General features: G+C 46.1%; 1 protein-coding gene across 2 annotated transcripts in view; it reads left to right on the top strand.

The window, feature by feature from the left end:
- POMT2 (protein O-mannosyltransferase 2) overlaps positions 1-23,514 on the top strand; it is a 408,616-nt gene that overhangs the window by 122,217 nt on the left and 262,885 nt on the right. For both annotated transcript variants that reach the window (XM_085626671.1, XM_085626672.1), the window contains 2 exons: positions 9,171-9,275; positions 13,232-13,340. In XM_085626671.1, the coding sequence (XP_085482797.1) occupies positions 9,171-9,275; positions 13,232-13,340 (214 nt within the window). The remainder of the gene's footprint in view (positions 1-9,170; positions 9,276-13,231; positions 13,341-23,514) is intronic.

Below are 23,514 nucleotides of genomic sequence, written 5' to 3' on the forward strand. Positions count from 1 at the left end.
CAACTACTAGATAGGTTTAGTAGGTAAACCCAAGTGTAGGTAGATTGCAACACATCCACCCACACTTAAGAGCAATGGCCGGGGCAGAGGGGTCCACTGTACCCATCTCTGTTGAGAGTGACCCCCAGAGGGCACCATCCAGCTTTGCTACCCTTAATCAGAATGAGCTCAGGCATTTGGCAACTCTTAGAGGCCTTAAACAGCCCAAGAACCCTAACTCTGCTGAGCTCAGAGAACTCTTACAGAATGATGAGAATCAGAGAGAACTCAAGAAAGCTTCCCAGTTAGCCCCCTTAGGGACAGGAACAGGAGGCCCCCCTTCTGAAGATGCCACAGAGGTACCCCCTCCCAATAGTCACCCCTTAGATGGGATGCCTACCACAGAGGAAGAAAGTGATGGGGATACAGATGTGAGTGGGGATGAAGGGAGAACTAGCCCAGTGCCAAGTGTTATACTTGGCCCAGCTAAACTAAGGCTATTGGGGACTGACAGTGGGTTCACCCCATTGGATCTCCCCAGTGGACTTAACACAGGGCTTGGAAGGCAAAGGAATCGCTCAGGTGACTCCAATGCTTCCCATGGCTCTGGAGGCTCTCAAGGTCACTCCAGAAGGAGACTGACCACCCCTCAGAGGAGGGAACATGAGGCCAGAATGCAGGAAGCCCAGCTGAGGATCAGGAAGCAGGAGCTAGAAGTAGCCCTGATGGAAGAAAAACTGAACAAGGCTAGGCAACCTAGAGAGAGTGGGTCTATACCCACTGGTGGCAGCATTGTCCCTAAGGACAAAGATAGGGTCTTTGATAATAGGAACCTGTCTAAGGTTGTGCCCCCCTACAAAAGTGGGGATGACATCCACAAATGGATAACTGCTCTTGAGAGAGCCTGCAAAGTACAGCAGGTTCCTGAAGACCAGTGGGCAGCAATCCTCTGGCTCTCCTTTGAAGGAAGAGGCAGAGACAGACTCCTCACTGTTAGAGAAGAGGATGTCAGAAATTACAGAGTCCTGAAGAGTGTTCTGGTAGATGGGTTAGGCTTAACCACTGAACAGTACAGGTTAATGTTCAGAGACACCCAAAAGACACAGACTCAGGACTGGTCTGAATATGTTGAATGTGCCACTAAGGCTTTGGAGGGTTGGTTGCTGGGAAGTAAGGTATCTGATTTTACAGGATTGTATAATTTGATGATGAGAGAACAGATTTTAAATAACTGTCAAAACCAGCAACTGCATCAACACTTGGTTGACTCTGATCTGACCTCTCCCCAAGAATTGGGAAAGAAGGCAGACAAATGGGTCAGAACCAGGGTTAAGCAAAAGAACCAGAACCAGGGCCAAGGGGGTGATCAGAAGAAAACAGACCAAAAGGGTGGAGATCAGAAACCTAAAGACCAGAAGTCTTCAACAGGGCCCCAAACTACTGCTAAGGAGGGTGGGTCCCAACAACAGTCCAAAAAGAAGAAAGAAGGTCAAAAGAAACCCTGGTGCAATCATTGCAAAAATACAACTCACTGGACTAGTGATTGCAAAAAGGGTGGAGCCCCCAACACTGTTGCCCCTAAGGCACCTGCTCCCAGTACTACTGTTAGCAGTGTTGGTCCCCAGACAAAGGGTGTAGTGGGAATCACTATGGGAACTGAAGGAGATTCTGACTTAGACAGAACCCTGACACAGGCAGTCTTGATCTGTGATGGGGACATTGATCTGTCCCTGACTGTGAGCCCCAGTAACCTGGGCAAGTACAGACAGACTCCTTTAATAAATGACAAAGTGGCTCAAGCCTACAGGGACACATGTGCCAGTGTCACTTTGGTGACACCAGGCTTTGTGGACCCTGGACAGTACATACCAGGTGAGAACTACCTGGTGACCAATGCCAGCAATGCCACTACTTCACATAGTGTGGCAGTTGTTAACTTCTCATGGGGAGGGGTAACTGGCCTCAAAAGGGTTGTGGTTAGTGCAGACCTCCCAGTAGAATGTTTGTTGGGCAATGACCTAGAGAGTTCTCTATGGTCAGAAGTGGAGTACAGGACTCATGCAGAGATGTTAGGTATATCATCACATGTCCTTGCTGTGACCAGGTCACAGGCCAAAAAGTGCCTCACTGAACCTCAGGTCTTGGATCCTGGAACAATGGACCAAGCACCTACCAAGAAGAAGAACAGGAGGGTCAAGGCTGTGCCTTCCCCCCTGCCTCAGAGTGATGATCAGCCTTCCCAGGAAGCTGATCTAGAGGACCCTGAAGGAACTGTCCCTGAAGAGCTTGAACCTGATCAGGTTGAGTTTCTGGGGACAGGGGGACCTTCAAGGGCTGACTTGAGGCAGGCTCAGTTATCCTGTCCCTCTCTTGAACCCCTCAGACAGCTGGCTGCTGCTGAGGCTGCTGGGAATGCTCAAGGTACCCATAAAGTGTATTGGGATGAAGGGCTCCTTTATTCAGAGGCTAGAGACCCCAAGCCTGGTGCAACCAGGAGGTTGGTTATACCTCTGCAATTTAGGGGCTTCCTTCTTACCTTGGCCCATGATATTCCCTTAGCAGGACACCTAGGCCAGAATAAGACCTGGGACAGACTTGTCCCTCACTTTCACTGGCCTCACATGAATGAAGATACAAAGGAGTTTTGTCGCTCCTGTGTTACCTGCCAAGCCAGTGGCAAATCAGGTGGCACAACAAAGGCCCCCCTAATACCACTACCTGTGGTGGGGGTCCCCTTTGAAAAGTGGGAATAGACATAGTGGGTCCCATGGATCCTCCCACTGCATCTGGGCACAGATTTATACTGGTGGTAGTGGATCATGCCACCAGGTATCCAGAGGCAATTCCCCTTAGGACCACTACAGCACCTGTTGTGGCCAGGGCCCTGCTGGGAGTATTCTCCAGAGTGGGGTTTCCTAAGGAGGTAGTATCTGACAGAGGTACCAACTTTATGTCAGGATACTTGACAGCTATGTGGAAGGAATGTGGTGTCAACTACAAGTTCACCACCCCTTATCACCCACAATGCAATGGGCTTGTTGAGAGATTCAACAAGACCCTAAAGGGTATGATCAAAGGATTACCTGAAAAGCTCAGGCGAAGATGGGACATCCTTCTACCCTGCCTTCTGTTTGCTTACAGAGAGGTCCCACAAAAAGGAGTTGGCTACAGCCCCTTTGAATTGTTGTTTGGGCACCCTGTGAGAGGCCCACTGTGTTTGGTGAAGGAAGGATGGGAGTTACCTCTCAAAAAGCCTAAGCTAGACATAGTGGACTATGTACTTGGTCTCCGCTCCAGGATGGCTGAGTATATGGAGAAGGCATCCAAAAACCTTGAGGCAAGCCAGGCCTTACAGAAAGCTTGGCATGACCAAAAGGCTGTCTTGGTTGAGTTTCAGCCAGGACAGAAGGTATGGGTGTTGGAGCCAGTGGCCCCAGCAGCACTCCAAGACAAATGGTCTGGACCCCATACAATCCTGGAAAAGAAGGGAGAGGTCACCTACTTGGTCGACCTAGGAACTCCCAGGAGTCCCCACAGGGTACTCCATGTTAACAGGCTTAAAGCATATGTTGACAGGGCAGACATGGGCTTGCTCATGGCTACAGATGAGGGACAGGAGGAAGAGAGTGACCCTCTCCCAGACCTGTTGTCTCAGAACCCTGAAGATGGCTCAGTTGAAGGAGTGACCCTTGGAGGCAACCTCACTGCCCATCAGCAGACTGAATGTAGACAGGTTCTACAATCATTTTCACATATGTTTTCCTTGATACCTAGTCAAACTGACTGGTGTACCCATGTGGTGGACACTGGTGACAGTCTGCCTGTAAAGAACAAGCTTTACAGACAACCTGACCACGTCAGGGACTGTATAAAGGCTGAGGTACATAAAATGCTGGAATTAGGTGTCATTGAACCCTCAGAGAGCCCCTGGGCTAGCCCAGTGGTTCTGGTCCCCAAACCTCACACCAAGGATGGCAAGAGAGAGATGAGGTTCTGTGTGGATTACAGAGGACTCAATGCTGTCACCAGGACAGATGCACACCCTATTCCAAGGGCAGATGAGCTCATAGACAAACTAGCTTCTGCAAAGTTTTTGAGCACATTTGACTTAACAGCTGGCTATTGGCAAATCAGATTAGCTGAGGAGTCTAAGGCCAAAACAGCATTCTCAACCCCAGGTGGGCACTACCAGTTTGTGGTGATGCCCTTTGGTCTGAAGAATGCACCTGCCACCTTCCAAAGGCTGGTGAACCAAGTCCTTACTGGGTTGGATGACTTTTGCGCAGCATATCTGGATGACATTGCTGTCTTTAGCTCCACCTGGGAGGATCACCTGATCCACCTGAAGAAGGCTCTTGAGGCTCTGCAAAGGGCAGGCCTCACTATCAAGGCTACAAAGTGCCAGATAGGGCAGAGTAAGGTTGTATATTTGGGCCACCTTGTAGGTGGAGGCCAAGTTCAACCACTGGAGAGTAAGATACAATCCATCAAGGACTGGTCCCCTCCAACCACCCAGACTCAAGTTCGAGCTTTCTTGGGCTTGACTGGGTACTACAGGAAGTTTGTTAAGAACTATGGGTCCATTGTGACTCCTCTTAATGATCTGACATCCAAGAAGATGCCCAAAAAGGTTCAGTGGACAGTAAGCTGTCAAAAGGCATTTGATGACCTGAAGGAGGCCATGTGCTCTGCACCTATCCTGAAAAGTCCTGACTACTCCAAAGAGTTTATTGTCCAAACAGATGCTTCTGAGTTGGGTGTGGGAGCTGTGCTGTCACAACTTAATGTAGATGGTCAAGACCAACCCATTGCTTTTATTAGCAGAAGGTTGACCCCCAGAGAGAAGAATTGGTCAGCTATTGAGAGGGAGGCCTTTGCTGTGGTGTGGGCCCTGAAGAAGCTGAGGCCATACTTGTTTGGCACTCACTTCAAGATTCAGACCGACCATAAGCCCCTCTTGTGGCTAAATCAGATGAAGGGTGAAAACCCCAAACTGCTTAGGTGGTCCATTTCCCTACAGGGGATGGACTTTACAGTGGAGCACCGGCCAGGTACTGACCATGGGAATGCAGATGGTCTCTCCAGGTACTTCCACTTAGGACATGAAGACGAGACTGGTCAAGGCTAGTTTAATGTCCCAGCGTTTGGGGGGGGGGGGGTTGTGTAGGAGAGTAGGGTCTGCTATCCTATGGTCACCCCAAATTTTTGCTTTTTGCTTCACTGGTTTTTGACATATTGAGGCTGTGGGCCTGCCAATCAGACCCCCAGCCTGCTGTTCTCTCTACTAAATTAAAACTATGCACCCTAGGTGCATAACCAATTGGGAGTGGATCACCCTGTCAGCCCCTGTACCAGTGTACACTAGGTACCCAGGGCATTGGTGTACCCAAGGCCTGCCAGGGGCTGAAGCATGCATTATGCCACCCCAGGCTTGGCCTAACAATCTGACACAACTGGCTGATCACTCAGCTGGGGTAAGTTGGTGTAATCACCTCTTACTTAGGTGTAGTATACCTATACCTAACCTTAAATGGGACACCTGGTAACCTATAAGTCACTCCTATGGCAGGCCTTAACAATCCTGAAGGCAGAGTGCTTGGTTCCATGTGAGATGGTGCTCTGGCATGAGCTGAGCCTGTCTGCAGTGGTCGGAACAACTTCCTTCTACTGTTTCCAGATATCGTCATACCATATACTCTTAAGTGCATTATGAACCTCGCGGTTAAATGCTATCTTTGGTTTTGCTTTATCAAAACATGTCGAGTAAGGTGTCATACGAATTGGAATACTAACCCCTCGCCAATTCTGGCGACGGGGTTAGCATTCCACCCTTCTAGAGGGACACGACATGTACAGTACCTGAAACCCGGGTAAAATCAGACATAGCCTCAGATCCACAAAATGGATGCTGCCACCACAGACACAAGTCTGCCCTCCTGCTGCTGGGAGTCCTTCCAGCTTGGGAGGTGTGGACAAAGGGTTTCCTGCCAGGGGAGGTGCGTGCACCACCCCAGACAGGATTTTGTGTATTGGTCAGGTAGGGCTTGAAAGAAACCAGACATGCCTGTGGCTCACAAGGAGCCTCGGTGCATATGCCAGTTCAAACCGGTCCTGGGGCACACCAGTCCCGGGCCTGGGGCGAGCTGGACAAAGGATTGGGGGTGTAACCACCCCCCTTCCTGGTCCCACCCATAGGGAGGGACCTAGCAGGTAGTCCGGCCCCTAGAATCCGCTTAAAGGTAGGAGCTGTGTCCTAAGACTTCAGACATCCTGGAATCAACTTAATACTAAGAAGAAGACGGGAACTTCGACGCTCTGCTGCACAGAGGACTGAAGCCAATCTCCCCTGTGGTCAGGGAGTGACCACCTTGCTAACGCAAGCACCATCCAGCGAACCAACGTCTGCTTTGCCGCCGCCTCCCGCCGGAGCCCGAGCCCAGAGACTGACAAGACCTGGACCTCCAGACCGCTCACCGCCCGATCCACAGTCCCTGAAAAGAGGAGACCCGTGGAGGCACCGAGACACGTGGAGCCAGCCATCTTGGAACGACTACGACAAGCTGACAAGTGCAACAACCGAGGCTCCCTCCAAGTTGTGCTTTGGGATCTGAGAATCCCAACACCCGAGCAGCATCTGCACCAAAGGTGAGCCCTCCAGCATCTCCACGATCTGCGTGGGGCCCTTCTGCATTTTGCCACTCGACGCGCCTAACCGGTTGCTGGCCCGCTGGCTAGTAGCCATCTTGGCGACGAACTTCAAGAAATACACCGCTGGTCTGGTTGCTCCAGACTGGCCCTTGCTCCCCTCCAAAGGAGCAGTCCTTCTGACCTTGCTGGTCAGAACCATCAGCTTATTTCATCTCCTACAACAAATTGCTTTTGCCAAGGCTTGTTTGCTTCGATCAAGTCGCCGACACCGCCGACAGCGAGAGCCTGCGTGGGACAGCTCGTGAACCGACTCCTGGACGTCGTCGACCTCCAGGGACCACGTGGCTGCAGAGACAAGCTACACCTTTCTTCCTGTTTGCACCCGACATTGCCTGGTACCCACCTGGTGCCACGCTGGTCACTGGCTAGTGACTGTGAACACTGTCCCCTCTGCTTACAGGTCTTCAACATCTCCGATCCTCTCTTGGATCCACTGCATCTCTCCCGGGCCGACCGCCTGCAGCATCTTTGTCTTCAGGCTCCACGGAACAGATAGAAGAAACCCGACGCACTTCGAGGCCTATGCACCCGCTTCCTGTGGGTGAGGTAAAGCTGGCACACCTGTGCCCAAGTGTAGTATTACATCTCTAGTGCCTGTGTTCCAAATCTTGAGTTCCTAGTCCATCCGGAAGATCCTCTTTGCAGTAACTTTGTACTTTTTACGCACCCATTGAAACCTATGGGAGCACGCGTGTGACTATTTGCTCTGCACACGCCACCCGTGGACCTCCTGGTCACTAACTGAAGTTAGCTCCTTGTAGGCCCAGCGATTCTAGAGGCCCTAGGCCTTTTCCCTTTTCTGTTCGTGGTACTTATACCACTATTTTAGTATATGGTTTGAGTGGCCACCAGGGCCTATCCATATAAAGTGCAACTTCTGTGTATTCTGTGATAATCTTGTTTGACGATTTGTGCTCCTGTGCTCATAAAGAGACTAGGGGTTACTTTGAGAAATAAATACATATATATTTTGAATATATATCTGTGTGGTGTCCTTTCATTGGTATAAAAGGGGGTTGCATTTGGTAAAACAGCTGGCTTAACACGCTTCACGAGTTTAGCCTCAAAGACTGCTTAGCCTACGCTACCACTAGGGCAGCTAGTCCGAAAAGGTTGACTTACAACCACACCATAAGGGTTGCTTGGCATGGTACAAGGTGATCACTTTAACTAGTGAGCATCATATACCAGGCCAACTTCTCACACCAATTTTATGTGATCGGAGGAAGCACGTATTTTCTTGCATTTTTAGATCCCTTCCTCGGGTTTATCGACAGCAAAAACGCGCAGCTCTTTTTTTTTAGTTCTTTTTTCTTTTTATTGCGCAAGCCAGTCTAGATAAAAAGCTAACAGCTTAATGACTGTAAATTGATTAAAAATATCTCTGAGGAAGAGTGGCAGAAGAGATCACATGGAATCACAACAAATGCACCCGCTCGCTCCCTCTTTGTGTAGCTGCCATCTGCGTGATGAAGCTCGTCAACACCCGACAACTGGGTAGGAAGCTTTCTGTAAATGGTGTAATACAATCCAATTCTAAGGAAGCACCGGTACTAAAGGGTGGGCTGCGGAGGGCAGTAAACAGTAGCCAATAGAATTCTGAAAAAGATGTAGCATTGCTACAAGCATACATTGCGAAGGGAACAAAACAAATGCAGTCTTTCTAAGACTAAAGTGACGTGGCATGAGGGTCTGGTAGACACACATGCGTGACAAAGTGTTAAGGATGGACGAAGGATCAAGCGGGTGATTGCCAACTTTATAATGCCCTAGTGGTGGAAGCAGTAGGTGTCTGAGCAGCTCAAGACGGAGAAAGATAACGCAATAGAGAAAAGGAGCAAAGAAATGGCAGGGCTTGGAAATCAAGGACGACTTTAGAAGAAGCAGCACCTTTTTAGGAGTATAGTTGGAAAGGTATTGCATGAAAAGGCAACAAATCTTGACATGTATAGCAAACAAAACAGGAACCAAAACGCAACTAATATAGCACTATAGGCAGAATTACTGAAACCAAAAAGGCGGTTTTTGATTATATGGAAGATGAGGCTAAAGATACCAAATAAGTTACCTATTTCACTAAGTGCAGCAGTCGAAAAAAGGCCATTTCTCAGGGTAAAGCACTGTTTACACGTTACTTTATTTCATTGTGATGTAAGTTGTGGTTGATGCTGACATTGTGCCAGGCGATGGATTACACATGTTATGGGTGTCTCCTGCTTTAATTTAAAATACAGATTATACGAGGTCTATGTCATACTTCCAGGTTGTTCTCTTGTAATAACATTTTCCAGTCTTGCATTATTCGTTACTGATTTGCTGTCGTTTGTGGCTTTTTCCTACAAATTGTGATGTTTCCCTTTTGTTGTTTTATAGCAATATTTTGCTCGACGTGTGCCGTGTCTTATAGTGTGCTCTGTTATAATGACATTTTACCAGACCTGCATTTATACCTCACTGTTGCCTTATGTTCTTTGTTCCTCCAGATGCTGATAGCACTCTCCGGATACTTGAGTGGTTACAACGGCTCCTTTCCATTCCAGAGGCCAGGCGATAATTATGGAACACATAACTATGTAGGAATGAGAGGGGTGAGTACATTATAGCACTTTCTGAAACAAACTGCTCGCCCGCCTAGAATACCATGTAGCACCCAGGATTTGTAGCTCCTGTTTGAGAGTGGACAGGGCAGTGCTTTTTAGTATGCAGTGCAACACTTTAGACAGTAAAGAGTGTACAGAGCAGCACAGGGGAGTACAGTGTAAGAATGAAGGGGCTACATGATCGCACTCTGAAGTGCAGAGTAATAGTGAAGCAAATGGAGGTGCACCAGGCACGGAAGTCTAGTCACACATGTTGTGTCAAAAAAGACCTTTATTTTCTCTTTATTCCTCCTTTTATTCGTCTTACTCGTTTTCAAGGTACAGAGGAGACGGATACTTATCATGGTATGTAAATGTGGGGCACGGTGATGCTCAGGGGAAATCCCTTAGTAGCCGGCACATATACCTGGAACAAGGACATTGATCATTGCTTGTGATCTTCACACACAGTGCTAGAAGATTAAGCCCTGACGAAGTTCCTATTGTTTGTTGGAACGAAACATGGCTGGACCGTGCATGTAAATAAGGACAAATAAAAAGGACGAATAAAGAGAAAATAAAGGTCTCTTTTTGACACAACACGTGTTACTGTATACTACTTGCCTGGTGCACCTCCATTTGCTTTATTAGCCAAGGATCTGGGACACAGTGGCACTGAACAACGGCAGGTGCTGGAGGAATTGTGCAAAGGATTTTCGAAACTTTATGAAACAAAGGGTGAGGTGTAGACTGGAAGGTCCGCCATTGGGTTCTTTCATTTTCATATGCAGAGTAATAGTGATTGGGAATTTAGGGACGCCTCTAATGGTGAGTAGATGGCACACTGGAGGAGTGCAGAGATGTTCTCTGGGGTTGTGTAGAACAGACACTCTTCGAGAGGAGCAGCGCCGCACAGCATTCTGCGCCTCACTGATTTTGGAGGTGGTTGAGCGGACTTAAGGCCACATGTGTTCAAATTCCATTTCACATTCCCTAAATAGCGAATGTTAGATAATCGCTATTTAGGGAGTGCAAAATGGTATGTAAGAAAATTGCGATTCCCTAATGGCGATTCCTACGGAGCCGTAATCGCAATTAGGGAATCACTATTAAGAAATGGTACTCCATTTGTTCCTCAGTGCCTAATTGCCCATAGGTGCGAATGGTTTTGCATCACTTAATTTTCGATTACCTAATTGGTAATTGAAAATTAGGAAATGCAAAACCAAGGGTGCCCAGGAGCCTACGGTCCTGCTGAAGCACCCCACACAAGAATGTGCACATATAACGTGCACACATGCCCTAGTGTCATGTGTGTGCTACATGGCACTTTGAAAAATATGTTTTTTGTGCATTTTCAAATATTGCACATGGTTACCATCGACTTGGAGTCAATGGTAATAGCATTCCCTAAATGCCCAGTTTGCATTTAGGAAAATCTTGGTGCATGTGCTTAGGTAATTGTAAATTGCGATTCCCTATTTGGAGTTGCAATTTTAGGTATTCGCATAAAATTGTGATAACCTAAAGTGCACTGCCAAAGCCTTTCATACATCTTGAAAGGCTATTTTCAAATTTACGAATGCAAAATAGGTTGATATATGTGGCCCTTAGTCTATTGGACAGCTTTGTTGTTTGTTTGACTGCAAACAGTGATATATCTACACCAAATGCTGCTTGTTTAAATTTTAGAGGTGTATCTAAGTAGGAGATAGCACTAGAAAGACCAAGGATCCTGGCCTCATCTGAGAAGTGTCCTCTGAACACAGCATTCCGTCCATCCACCTCTATCCTGTTGGTATCTCCTTTATGATCGAAGCGTTTTAGTCTCTATAGCAGTGTTTTTTAACCTTTTGACTTCTGGGGACCAATACTGGAAACTGGGGACCTCCACTGAATCATTATTGGAACCCAGGGACCCCCCACTGAGTCATTAATAAATTCCGGGGACTGCAGCCTAAGCACGGTCTATGATGTGAACCGCAAAACAATACACAAAAAAATACAGAAAAAAGCATTCCTCAAACAAATACACACAATGACACATTTTATTTATTTCACAAACACATCTAAATAAAGATAATCAAAATTGTATTTTATTAGAAAGATTGAAGCTTTTCTAAATTCAGCTGAGGCCATTCATCGTCCAGACTGTATTCTGTTTGATGCACCCGCACTGCTCCCACAAATCAAACTGAGGATATTAATTACATTTTTATCCTCCAATTCCAAATTCATTTATAGTACGTTTAAAAATTTTCATCTGCACTTCTACCTTCTTTATTTATATCGGCTGATTATTAAAGTTAATCAGCCGATATAAATAAATAAGGTAGAAGTGCAGATGAAAATTTTTAAACGTACTATAAATGAATTTGGAATTGGAGGATAAAAATGTAATTAAAGTTAACCATGCCAGGTAGTTTTAAACATGGAGTGAGTGAATAGCAGTAGCGGCTCCTGGTGGGAGTGCTACCGGGCAGCACTCCCACCAGGAGCCACTACTGGTGAATAGGAGTGTGCATACATCTGTTTCACTCTGAAGTCGGAGTCATATAGATAGCTAAAATGCTAGTGCTCCTTTTAAACAGATATATACATTTACAAAAGCAAAAAGTTCTAGTCTAGTGCTGCAAACTTTGATCATAGTCTTTAAAATATTTAATTGTATTGCCTGCAGAAGATATGCAAGCAATCCATGAACTAGATGACTTCTTTTGCCCTAAAATAACATTTATTGAAAAGTGTAAATAAAGAACAGTCGAGAAGTCCCACTGATCAAAAGAGCAGTTGAGGCTGGCATATGCACAGCTTGAGCTATCTATGATGGTCGCTTGATGACATGGTCTCTTTAATCTCTTGCTTTAGAAACAACCCCTCTTTGCTCAGACCCTGAGCCGTTCATGGCAAAGACAGCATTCTTTGACTCTTGGACCATCATGGACTGCTGTGGAGTAAATACATTGTGGGAGCTGTTGTGTCACCATACTCTTTCTAAAGTACCAGAAGAACCACAATTGAGTATTTTTCTAAAGTAAAACACACTATTACTTTATCACAGTTTAGTGTAAAGTATATTTAAAATTCAGTTAATAAATTCTGATGAATAGTTAAAAACAGACCAGAAAAACCTGAAATAATCATATCCTCATTAACTAATCAAAAATACAAAAAAATGCCTCTATGGTTATTTGTGCTGTTTCTGAGTGCTTGAGTCACTTCACCTTTTACCTCTAGGAACTATTACAAAAATTGGAAATTGCGAGCCATACTTAAGAATATTATGTGCTTGGAAGGCTACATTGTCTGGTCGTGCACCTATAGCATTTTAAATTGTCGGACACTTAGCAGCTTCCCTCTAAAGTACAAATAATAAAATAAAAATAAGTGTGGTACCCACTTATCCATCTAGACATAAATGAAGACATTCATCCAGTGGTTGTCTGTTCCACAACCTACCTACCTTGACCTTCAAAGGGAACTGGCCATGCAGAACCTGGGAGATTATTAGGATTCCTTTGAGAGGCAAAAAGAAACTGTTCTTTGTGTAAAGTGATTTAGAGTAAAACACATGTTTCCATTCAATTATGTGAGAACAGTGTGGTTTCACAACCGTCTCCTTTGATATTTCCTATGTAAGCATTTTTTTAAATGTAAACTAGTCACATGTAGTAAAACATACATGGTGTCTAAAACCAAATTTGTTCCTAAAGCGTAAGGAATGTACCCTTATATTTCCCATGGTGGTGCTTTAATAGTGGGCTTCTCAGAAGAAAAAGCTAGCGAAGTTCTTGTTCGTTGGATGCATTGATAGCATTTCTTATACGCCTTACGTTAGCTAATGTAGCTTGTGTACTTGGTCCTGTGTGTTGGAGATTGTAGGTTTGAGGTGAATATCAGCATACATTTGTTTTTCATATTGCTGTAATTCAACTTTCTTCCTGTGTTTTCTTTCTTTCCTGCAGTTTTGTGCCTTTTTGGGATCTTGGCTTGCCCCTTTTGCTTACCTTACAGTGCTTGAACTTTCTGGGTCTGTCCCTGCTGCACTTCTCACTGCTGCCATCATAATTTTGGGTAAGTCTTTCATTCACCACATAATTATGTTTACTATGACACAGCTGTTCTGCACACTCTGGCATCTTAGTATTTACTGCCGTCCTGTCTTTGTGGTCCTGTCTTTGTGGTCCTGCCGGCCTGTCTTTGTGGTCCTGCCGGCCTATCTTTGTGGTCCTGCCGCCTTGTCTCTGTGGTCTCGACGGCCTGTCTTTGTGAACCTGCTTGCCTGTTATGTCTCTAGTGATGGGCTTGCTGCTCTGTCTTTCTCCTGGGCCTGCAACCCTGTCTCTCTGACAGGCCTGTCGCCCTGTCTCTCTGCCGGGCATGCTGCCTTATCTGTCTGTTGGCCTGCTGCCCCTTCTATTTATGCCTATCGCTCTATGTCACTCTGTGTCCGAGTCCATACCGTTGAGTCTTGATGTGCCTGGAGCCAGTGGCGGCTCCTCCGCTAAGGCCGAAAAGCATCGCCCCCCCCTGCTTAGCCGGAAGTGCATTAAAATGCACTACTTTGTTGTTTTCCTTTTATTTATTTTATAGATTTGATCTTTTGTATAAAAAGTAATTCAAACAGTTGTACAGGAGATGGATTTGTAGAGGATTGTAAGAAATGGGGTCTCTAGTTGGCAGAGGTATGCAGCCTGTTCAAGTAGGGACCCACAATCCTAGGCAGGGTAAGTGTAGTATTCACTAAAAATGTACCTAGGCTTTCCCTCTGGTAGCTTAGCACAGAGCTTTCCGGCTAAACTAAAGAGTCAATATGTGGGGGGAAAAAAACTTGCGGATGCTGGTGAGGCATTGGTTCCTTAAAGCGGTGCGGGGCCGTTGAAGCTTTGCCGCTCCGGGCTGATGAGTTGCAGGAGGTGATGCATCGGTTGCTTGTGCAAGACCTTGGTTCCTGAAGGCAACTTGGGGTCGATTCTCTGGCATCAATGTCAGATGCGTACTGCGTCGGTTCTTCGGCATCGAACCCCTGGGCTGAAGGCGATGCGGTGCTGAGGCAAAGTCAGGGCTGCATTGAAAGTCAAGGTTGGTGCGTCGCGTCCTTGGCGAGCGGTTTCCACTGGTTTGGTGCAGTCAGTAGCATTGGTTTCTTGATTGTAGCACCAAATTCATCTCCAAGGGCCCAGGACTGGATTTGACACCACTTGGCAGGACATAACTCGCAGCAGAGGAGCCCAGGTGCTGGTAGCAAAATGCAGGTGAAGTCTTTGATGTTCTTGAAACTTCAGCAACAGGAGGCCAGCTCAGTCAAGCCCTTTGGAGAACCTTAGAAGGCAGGATGCAGAAATTAAAGTCCAGTCCTCTCACTACCAGGCAAGAAGCAGCAGGCCAACATCAAAGCAGACGGCAAAGTGGCATTTCCTCCTGGCAGCACAGCAGGTCTTCTTTCTGGCAGAATGCCCTCAGTCCAGAAGTGATCTGAGTATATGGTGTCAGAGGTCCAGTACTTGTACCCATTTTAGCCTTTGAAGTACGGCGACTTCAAAGAAAGGCCTTTGTATTGCACAAGACCCTGCCAAGACCGTGGCATTTTCAGACCTGCAAATTAAAAACCAAGTTCACTCACATATGTGTTTTTAAATTGTAAGTCCAGAGACCCCAAACTCCAATTTTCAATCTGCTCCTTATTGGAAGATACACTTGTAAGATGTTACAAGGCAACTCCAATGCTAATCTCAGGCGAGATAGGTCTTGCTGTAGAGAAAAATGAATTTAGCAGTTTTTCGCTACTAGGACATGTAAAACTCAAAAGCACATTCCCTACCTTTTAAATACACTGCACTCTGCCCATGGGGCTACCTAGGACCTACCTATGGGGTGCATTACATGTAATAAAAGGGAAGATTTGGGCAGGGCAAGTAGGTGAACTTGCCAGGTCGACTTGGCAGTTTAAAATTGCACACACCGGCCCTGCAGTGGCAGGCCTGAGACAGGTTTGAAAGGCTACTCTTGTGGGTGGCACAACCAGTGCTGCAAGTCCACTCGTAGCATTTGATATTCAGGCCCTAGGCACACACAGTGCACTGTAATAGGTACTTATACGTAAATCAAACATGCCAATCATGGAGAAATCATTTGCCATTACACTTTAGACACCGAGCACATGCACTTTAGCACTGATTAGTAGTGGAAAAGTGCCCAGAGTCCTAAAGCCGTACAAAAGGGGGTGGTGATGGACGGAGCATAAGAACCAATCAAACACTCACACCCAGTCAACAGATCTGGGTTTGATCCATCACCGTTCTTTAGCCCACTCTGCCACCCCAGTTCAGACATGGCCATATGCAAATCAGTCTGACCCTGTGCCTCATGGGAACAGTCCAGCCCGAACTGCCAAGCCATGCCTTCCCTGGACCGGAAACAAGCTTCCTAGGACCGGTTTCTGGCATTTCAGCCGTCTTCAGCCAGGCTTGCTTGAATCCAGTGGCAAAGTGAGCAAGGGACTCACGTCTGAGCATACCCTGCCAACTTATGGCGAACAAAGCGGTACAAAAGGGGGTGGTGATGGACGGAGCATAAGAACCAATCAAACACTCACACCCAGTCAACAGATCTGGGTTTGATCCATCACCGTTCTTTAGCCCACTCTGCCACCCCAGTTCAGACATGGCCATATGCAAATCAGTCTGACCCTGTGCCTCATGGGAACAGTCCAGCCCGAACTGCCAAGCCATGCCTTCCCTGGACCGGAAACAAGCTTCCTAGGACCGGTTTCTGGCATTTCAGCCGTCTTCAGCCAGGCTTGCTTGAATCCAGTGGCAAAGTGAGCAAGGGACTCACGTCTGAGCATACCCTGCCAACTTATGGCGAACAAAGCGGTACAAAAGGGGGTGGTGATGGACGGAGCATAAGAACCAATCAAACACTCACACCCAGTCAACAGATCTGGGTTTGATCCATCACCGTTCTTTAGCCCACTCTGCCACCCCAGTTCAGACATGGCCATATGCAAATCAGTCTGACCCTGTGCCTCATGGGAACAGTCCAGCCCGAACTGCCAAGCCATGCCTTCCCTGGACCGGAAACAAGCTTCCTAGGACCGGTTTCTGGCATTTCAGCCGTCTTCAGCCAGGCTTGCTTGAATCCAGTGGCAAAGTGAGCAAGGGACTCACGTCTGAGCATACCCTGCCAACTTATGGCGAACAAAGCGGTACAAAAGGGGGTGGTGATGGACGGAGCATAAGAACCAATCAAACACTCACACCCAGTCAACAGATCTGGGTTTGATCCATCACCGTTCTTTAGCCCACTCTGCCACCCCAGTTCAGACATGGCCATATGCAAATCAGTCTGACCCTGTGCCTCATGGGAACAGTCCAGCCCGAACTGCCAAGCCATGCCTTCCCTGGACCGGAAACAAGCTTCCTAGGACCGGTTTCTGGCATTTCAGCCGTCTTCAGCCAGGCTTGCTTGAATCCAGTGGCAAAGTGAGCAAGGGACTCACGTCTGAGCATACCCTGCCAACTTATGGCGAACAAAGCGGTACAAAAGGGGGTGGTGATGGACGGAGCATAAGAACCAATGAAACACTCACACCCAGTCAACAGATCTGGGTTTGATCCATCACCGTTCTTTAGCCCACTCTGCCACCCCAGTTCAGACATGGCCATATGCAAATCAGTCTGACCCTGTGCCTCATGGGAACAGTCCAGCCCGAACTGCCAAGCCATGCCTTCCCTGGACCGGAAACAAGCTTCCTAGGACCGGTTTCTGGCATTTCAGCCGTCTTCAGCCAGGCTTGCTTGAATCCAGTGGCAAAGTGAGCAAGGGACTCACGTCTGAGCATACCCTGCCAACTTATGGCGAACAAAGCGGTACAAAAGGGGGTGGTGATGGACGGAGCATAAGAACCAATCAAACACTCACACCCAGTCAACAGATCTGGGTTTGATCCATCACCGTTCTTTAGCCCACTCTGCCACCCCAGTTCAGACATGGCCATATGCAAATCAGTCTGACCCTGTGCCTCATGGGAATGAGTCCTAAAGCCAGCAAAAACGAAGTTCAGCACACAGTCAAAATCAGGAGGTCAGAAGCAAGAACTCAGGGGAAACCATGCCAAAAGATGGCAGTTCTAACAGTGATATAATCGTATGTACGTCATAATTACTCAGTGATGTTCTACAATAAATCGTCTCCCAAAGTATAGACCCTAGTGGTGTGAATCTCGTCAGTTACACTAGTGAGAGGAGCAATCTCCTACGGATTACAGAGCCTAACCCTCTCAGATGGACAAACATTAAAATCTTAAACTCTCCTGTGGCCCACTCAAACTATTTCCTACCTATCTACTTTAAGTCATGATGTTGTTTCAATGTTCCCCAGTTTGTTGCGTGTTTGAGACAACGTCTTTCTGCATACACCACCCTTTTTTACAGCCATACACCAAACCATATTGTGACTCAATTCTCCAATTATCAATGGTTGCAAACCAAGACTACCCCGCCCCCCAATAGTCACACTGTATCCATCTTTCATGGTTGACTATTATCCATTTACCTTCCTTATCCCCCGTATCCCCAGTAACACGAGTCCAATAACTCTGGCTACTTGGACAACTCCATAGTGTGTGGATTAACATTTTGGTCAAACCACATCCGTTCAAACACATTCCATTACATAGTTGCCTATATCTAAGTTGTTGAACCCTTGAGTAGTAAATCCTCAGTAAGACTTTCAGCTGTAATAGATGAAATCCTGACCATATTAATTCCTTTCTAGAGTGCACCAGTGCATTTTCTCACTATCCGTTTTCTAGTTCACCCTCATCATGTACCCAATGGTATTTCAGCCTCTCCTGTTCTGTCACTGCACTGGATTTTATGGTACTGTATGTCAATTACTCTCTTTTTGTCACAAACCTGGCCTCTAATAATCTTTGTTTTAGGGGCAATTCATCTTGTATGGTTGTTTCTTTCTATATGTGGGTGTGTAATGCCTGCTTCAATTGAAGTCAAGTGAGTACTCCGCTTGTAGATGTGAGAATTATTTCATATCAGCAGTGTCCCATATATCTCTCAATCTGGAAAGATACATTTTATTACATCCTTTAAATCCTACCAGGACACAGAAATCTGAATAGGAGCCCACCCTGAGCGCAGTTAGTGTTGGCGTCTGTTGCCATGGTCAGTCTGTGACTTAGCCTGCTCCAATAAATCTTGTGTTTGTAACCTTGATGGCATGCCTGTCTAATCGCTGAGCTGCATCATCCGGGGTATGGGTGGGAGGGGAGGCCCAGTTATTCATTATAGTTAATTGAGTGGCCTCGTAGTATTGTCTGGCATTAGGTAGCTCTATCCCTCCCTCACATGTACTCTTTTGCAATCAATGTCGACTGTGACATTCTAAGACAACCATCTTTCCCATAATAACAATTGCAACAAGTCTTAAAGTCGCTTTAAAAACCCATCATGGTTCCCATAGACCAAATTATGTGGCATGTAATGGAACCACAGCAGGTCTGTCATTTTAAACAGGACTGCACCATTAAACAGTGAATGATGGTGGTTTTTTCAGTGCAAGACATCACAACTCTGGTCTCTCAGCAGTGGATCCAAATTGTCTTTATGAAACTTGTCAGGTTCTGTTGACATCCCGAGTCACAGATATTTAAACTAATCACATGTGTCCCTGAGTGTTATTGGGAAGACAACTTTTTCAACGAAAGAAACTGTAATTTCTGCTATTTGATTTGAGACCCAAAGCATTTTCCATACTACTTGAAAATGGATATTAATCTGATAGATAGATAGATAGATGTATATCATCTGCGTAAAGTGATGTGTGTTTTCCCTGCCATTACCATATCCACCACTAACCAGGGTGTCTTCAAATCGCCAACTAGCCCGGGGTTCTAGTATTAAAACAGACAGAATGTGGATAGTAGGAAACCTTGTCTGGTCCTCCTATTTATATGGAAGGTTCTAGATAGAGTTCCTTGACTTTTAATCTTGCCTGTGGGGTATTTTACAAGATATTTACTGGCTGACTGGAGTATTGCATCTCAATCTCTGTACTTACATTGTCCCACAATTATCCCCTTTGGCGGTGCACTTTGTGGCTACAGAGTGACTTGTGCTCTGTTGTCCCTCTCGATTGATAAGGAATTGGAGAGGTACTTCAGTTTGAGGATTTAGGTAATTTAACCTTCTTACAAACCATACTGGACTGCAGTTCTCTGCCCTCTCCAGCACTCCCATGCTTTTTGAGCTATGCTTCTGATTGTTGAGACTATGAACAAAAAATATTGTCAGAGCACACTTTCATACCTGTCTCACACCCCAGTAAAACCAACCACATGTGGGCATTAGCAGGCCAGTGTTATGTTCCCGTGTTAGGCCCATGTAGCGAAGCTGCTCATTTCTCACGTTGTCCTCTTTTTCACAGTAACACTTCTGATGTGAACTTTTGCACATATTTTGCATGCACAACAATGTTGGATTCGTTTTTCTGAAACTACTTTGTTTACACATTTAGCTGTGCACAACATTATCACGTTGCCTCGAACATCATGTACAAAGCCTCTACGCACTAGGTACAAAAGTCGTTCTATCTTCATCCACTGCGCGACAGAGCTAGATACATATCCATAACATTGCTAATCTACACGCACATCACAAGGCTTCTTTCTATTATACATAATGTGCATTCTGATAGATTAGCAGAGAAGGCATTTCAGCTGACACTGAGGGGCCCTGCACACTGAGACTTCACCACACAGCGTTCTGACTTCTCCATGAGGACTGTCCAGTTCATGACCAAGACGGGCTCCTACATTCTCTCACGCTGTAATGGGTTAGTTCATCCCTTGGGGGGATTCTTGGCTTTACACCTACACACACTCTAGGTACACTTAAAGTAGGGTTTTGCATAGTAGGAGTATGCCAGATTACTGCCTCGTTTATATGCCTGCATATACACATTGTTTTAGCACCATGGTCGAACTGTATCTACTATTTACCCTTTTGGTGCTTGTAATCATCTGCTTCTGTTCACCGATTATCGCAGCACTTGTATTCTATACAAGAATAACGGTGCTTCAATAATTATATTGAAAACATACCACTGTGTATTCTGTATATTTCTCTGAGCATGACAAAGCACAAGTGACTGAGTAAAAGGTTCTGATCTGTTTCCATGATGGGTCAGGGTTGTCATGTTCAGTGCAGTAGCGGCTGGCATGTCTCGCGGGTTGGAGGGATTGGGAGGGGTAGCGCGGGGAGGGAGGGGTCACGCGGTGAGGGAGGGGTCACGCAGGGAAGGGGGGTTAATTTAACAATAAATACTTACCATTCCTCCGGCTGGGTCCCATGTCTTCTCGACTCCTGCTCCTGCTCTACTGCCTCCGGCAGGAACAGGAAGCAGGCAGCCAGACTCCCTCCGGACCCTTCCCTAAGCCAATCACAACGCTGCAAGCAGCATTGTGATTGGTGGGGATGTCACCCAGCCAAGGGCTTATGGGGCCATTTTCTCTATGTAGGCTGCATTACCGCGTGCATGGAGAAGATCAGAGTGCTCATGACTGGTTTGGGCGGCACCAGAGAGCCGACCAAACAGTCATTGCACCCGCAGGAGTGGGCACACACCTCCTCCCCTGCCCTGCCTGCTCGCAGAGCAGCCCCACCCTCCTGTCAGCCCCGACCAAACATAAAATGGTAATAACGGAAATGTATTACCATTTTATGTTTCTGCTTCTCGCACTGCGAGAAAGCATTGGGGCGATGCTACTCCGAACCTAGTGGAGGAGCTGCCCCTGGTTCAGTGGTTGCCAGAAACCAATCACTCCCTGGTAAGGTTAGGGGGGCTTGTGGCACTGTGAGTTAGCAGGTCTCTAGGCCAACATATCCTGCGGGGTTGCCCAAAATCAGTCTAGGCACCTCACCCAAAGTTTATGTTGTCCAACAAACGCACACATCCTGTGGATTAGTAGGCACTACACAACATCAGTACCAAAGATAATGGGGACCGTGGCCCTTATTTTGATTTTTACAAACAGAGTATTCGGCTTTTTTCTTCTATAAATAAAACAATTGTGAAGTAGAGCCCATATGTTTCTTTGTTGACTTGCAGATGCAGGCACAATGCTCTCTCTTCTTCTCCTCTTTGTGTCAATCACAGATGAAAGCCACAGTAAGGATACAATTAATTTCATAATCTTTTCTTTGCATCGTTTTTTCAAAATGTTCTCCTGTCGGAGTCAGCTTTGCTGTCTATAGTGCAACATTTGTCCTTTTTTTGCTTAACAGGCCAATGTTACTTTTAATCTATTTTATGACAACTTTTCAATTGACCCATCACCTCCCCTACCATATCTTGCATTCTTCCAATACATTCTTTGCACACACTCTAAACCTACAGACAGCATCCAGTGTCCTGCAGAAGGAGCTAACTTCATTTATAGGTTGATTTGCTGCTCCTGCAAAAAATGCCAACTCCCTTGCATGCCTGTCCTTGTAACATTATATTGCCCAACAGAGCCCGTTCACTGCAATAAAATAAGCATTGGCGAAACCAATATGTCTCATCTACGAGATGAGAGCTATTGGTTTTGTTAGTGCTTAGCCAAGTTGTACAGCAAAACCGCTGCAGTGCAGCATGGCTTTAAAAAAAATTGGAAAAGCCAAAAGGTCTTGTGCGCAATAGCTATTAGCTAAGTCAATGTTTTAAGCTATGTTGTACAGCAACGTGACTGCTGTGTTGTGTGGCTGAAAGAAAAAGAAAAGTCCTGTGATGCAGCCAGTGCTTTTTTTGATTGCATGGCTGGGCAGGTGGCAACCTGAGGGTGGGCATATGGGCCCACATGGACAGATGGTATGGGGAGAAAATAATTTGTTTGCTCTGTCATATTGCTTTTTTTTTGTTTATTGCGGTTTGGGGGAGGGAGGCAACATGGAGGGAGGGGTGTGAAGGGGTAGGGAGAGCAACAACATGGGTGGAGCATGAGGGAGAGCAGCAACACAGATAATGGGTGGGGTGGGGTGGGAAGGGGGTCAGATAGAGAGCAACAACACAGTCAGTTGGTGGGGACAAACAAGAATTTGAACAGCTGTAGGGGGCAAGCAACAACACAGCCAATGGGAGGGCGCAAGCCAGAACATGGACAAAGGATGGGGGCAAGCAACAACACGGACAACTTTTGGGGTCAAGCAACAATATGGACAGTGGGAGGAGGCATGCAACAACCGAAGATCTGGGAGGGAGCAAGCAACATCGTGAGGCACGTAACATGGAGGGCTAAACAACGTGGTAGGCAGGGCGTGGGGTCCCGAATCGACACAAAGGATAAATACATGAGGAAGACTGCTGTATGCTTAGACAAAAAGAAAAAAAAAAGCCTGCTTAAGGGAGCATGGAAGGACACAAGTACTTTGGCCATGCTCTGGGGAGGGACAAACACAAGAAGAGGAAATGAATGCTCCACACGCCAACTTTTGAAAAGTATAAAAATGAGCAACAGTGAAGCCAACCAATGGTAAGCAATGGGTAGCCTCTAAACTTACTGTATGTAAGTAAAATGTCTCACAAGCAATAGAGCGTGTGGTGTCTCAGGCGAGACCTAATAATATTGTAGGTCCCTAGGTCAGGTTTACACTGCAAAATGTTACATTTTAATTCATTATTACTTTTTGAAATAACAGTATTCAAGTACCTTGATTATGCAAGAAACCCCACCTGTTTGCTGTTAACAGTGGTGTAACATGGTTTCCCAAACTGTGGGTCGGACCCATTGGTGGGTTGTGACAATTTAAGCAATACGTAAATATGCCTTTAAATTCTTTATTTATCTTTTCACATTTTCTGCACTTCAAAGACAGGCCAAATGTCAGGCTATATCTTCTGACAAATTGCTGCTTATTTTTTTTAACATGGCGATTGGTGTTTATAAACGCCTATTTCTCTGCAGTCCGAGAAAGAAAAATAAACTTAATTATGTGACAATCTAGATTGGGTACAGAGAGTCTGAAATGAAAGGTTGTAGGATGTGTGTTGTGTAACACAACAAACTATAAATACCTGTAAGTGAACTGTACGCATTCAGCAGTTAAGAAAGCAAAAATGAAGCACATATTTTTGTAATACTGAAGTATGATGGAAGCAAAGATTTTAATAGGATAAATACAAATCAATACACTTTACTTGGTGATTCATATATCAGAAATATTCACTGAAACCTGATTTCTACACATTATCA

Source organism: Triturus cristatus, chromosome 9 (assembly GCF_964204655.1).
Source record: "Triturus cristatus chromosome 9, aTriCri1.1, whole genome shotgun sequence".
NCBI lineage: Eukaryota > Metazoa > Chordata > Amphibia > Caudata > Salamandridae > Triturus > Triturus cristatus.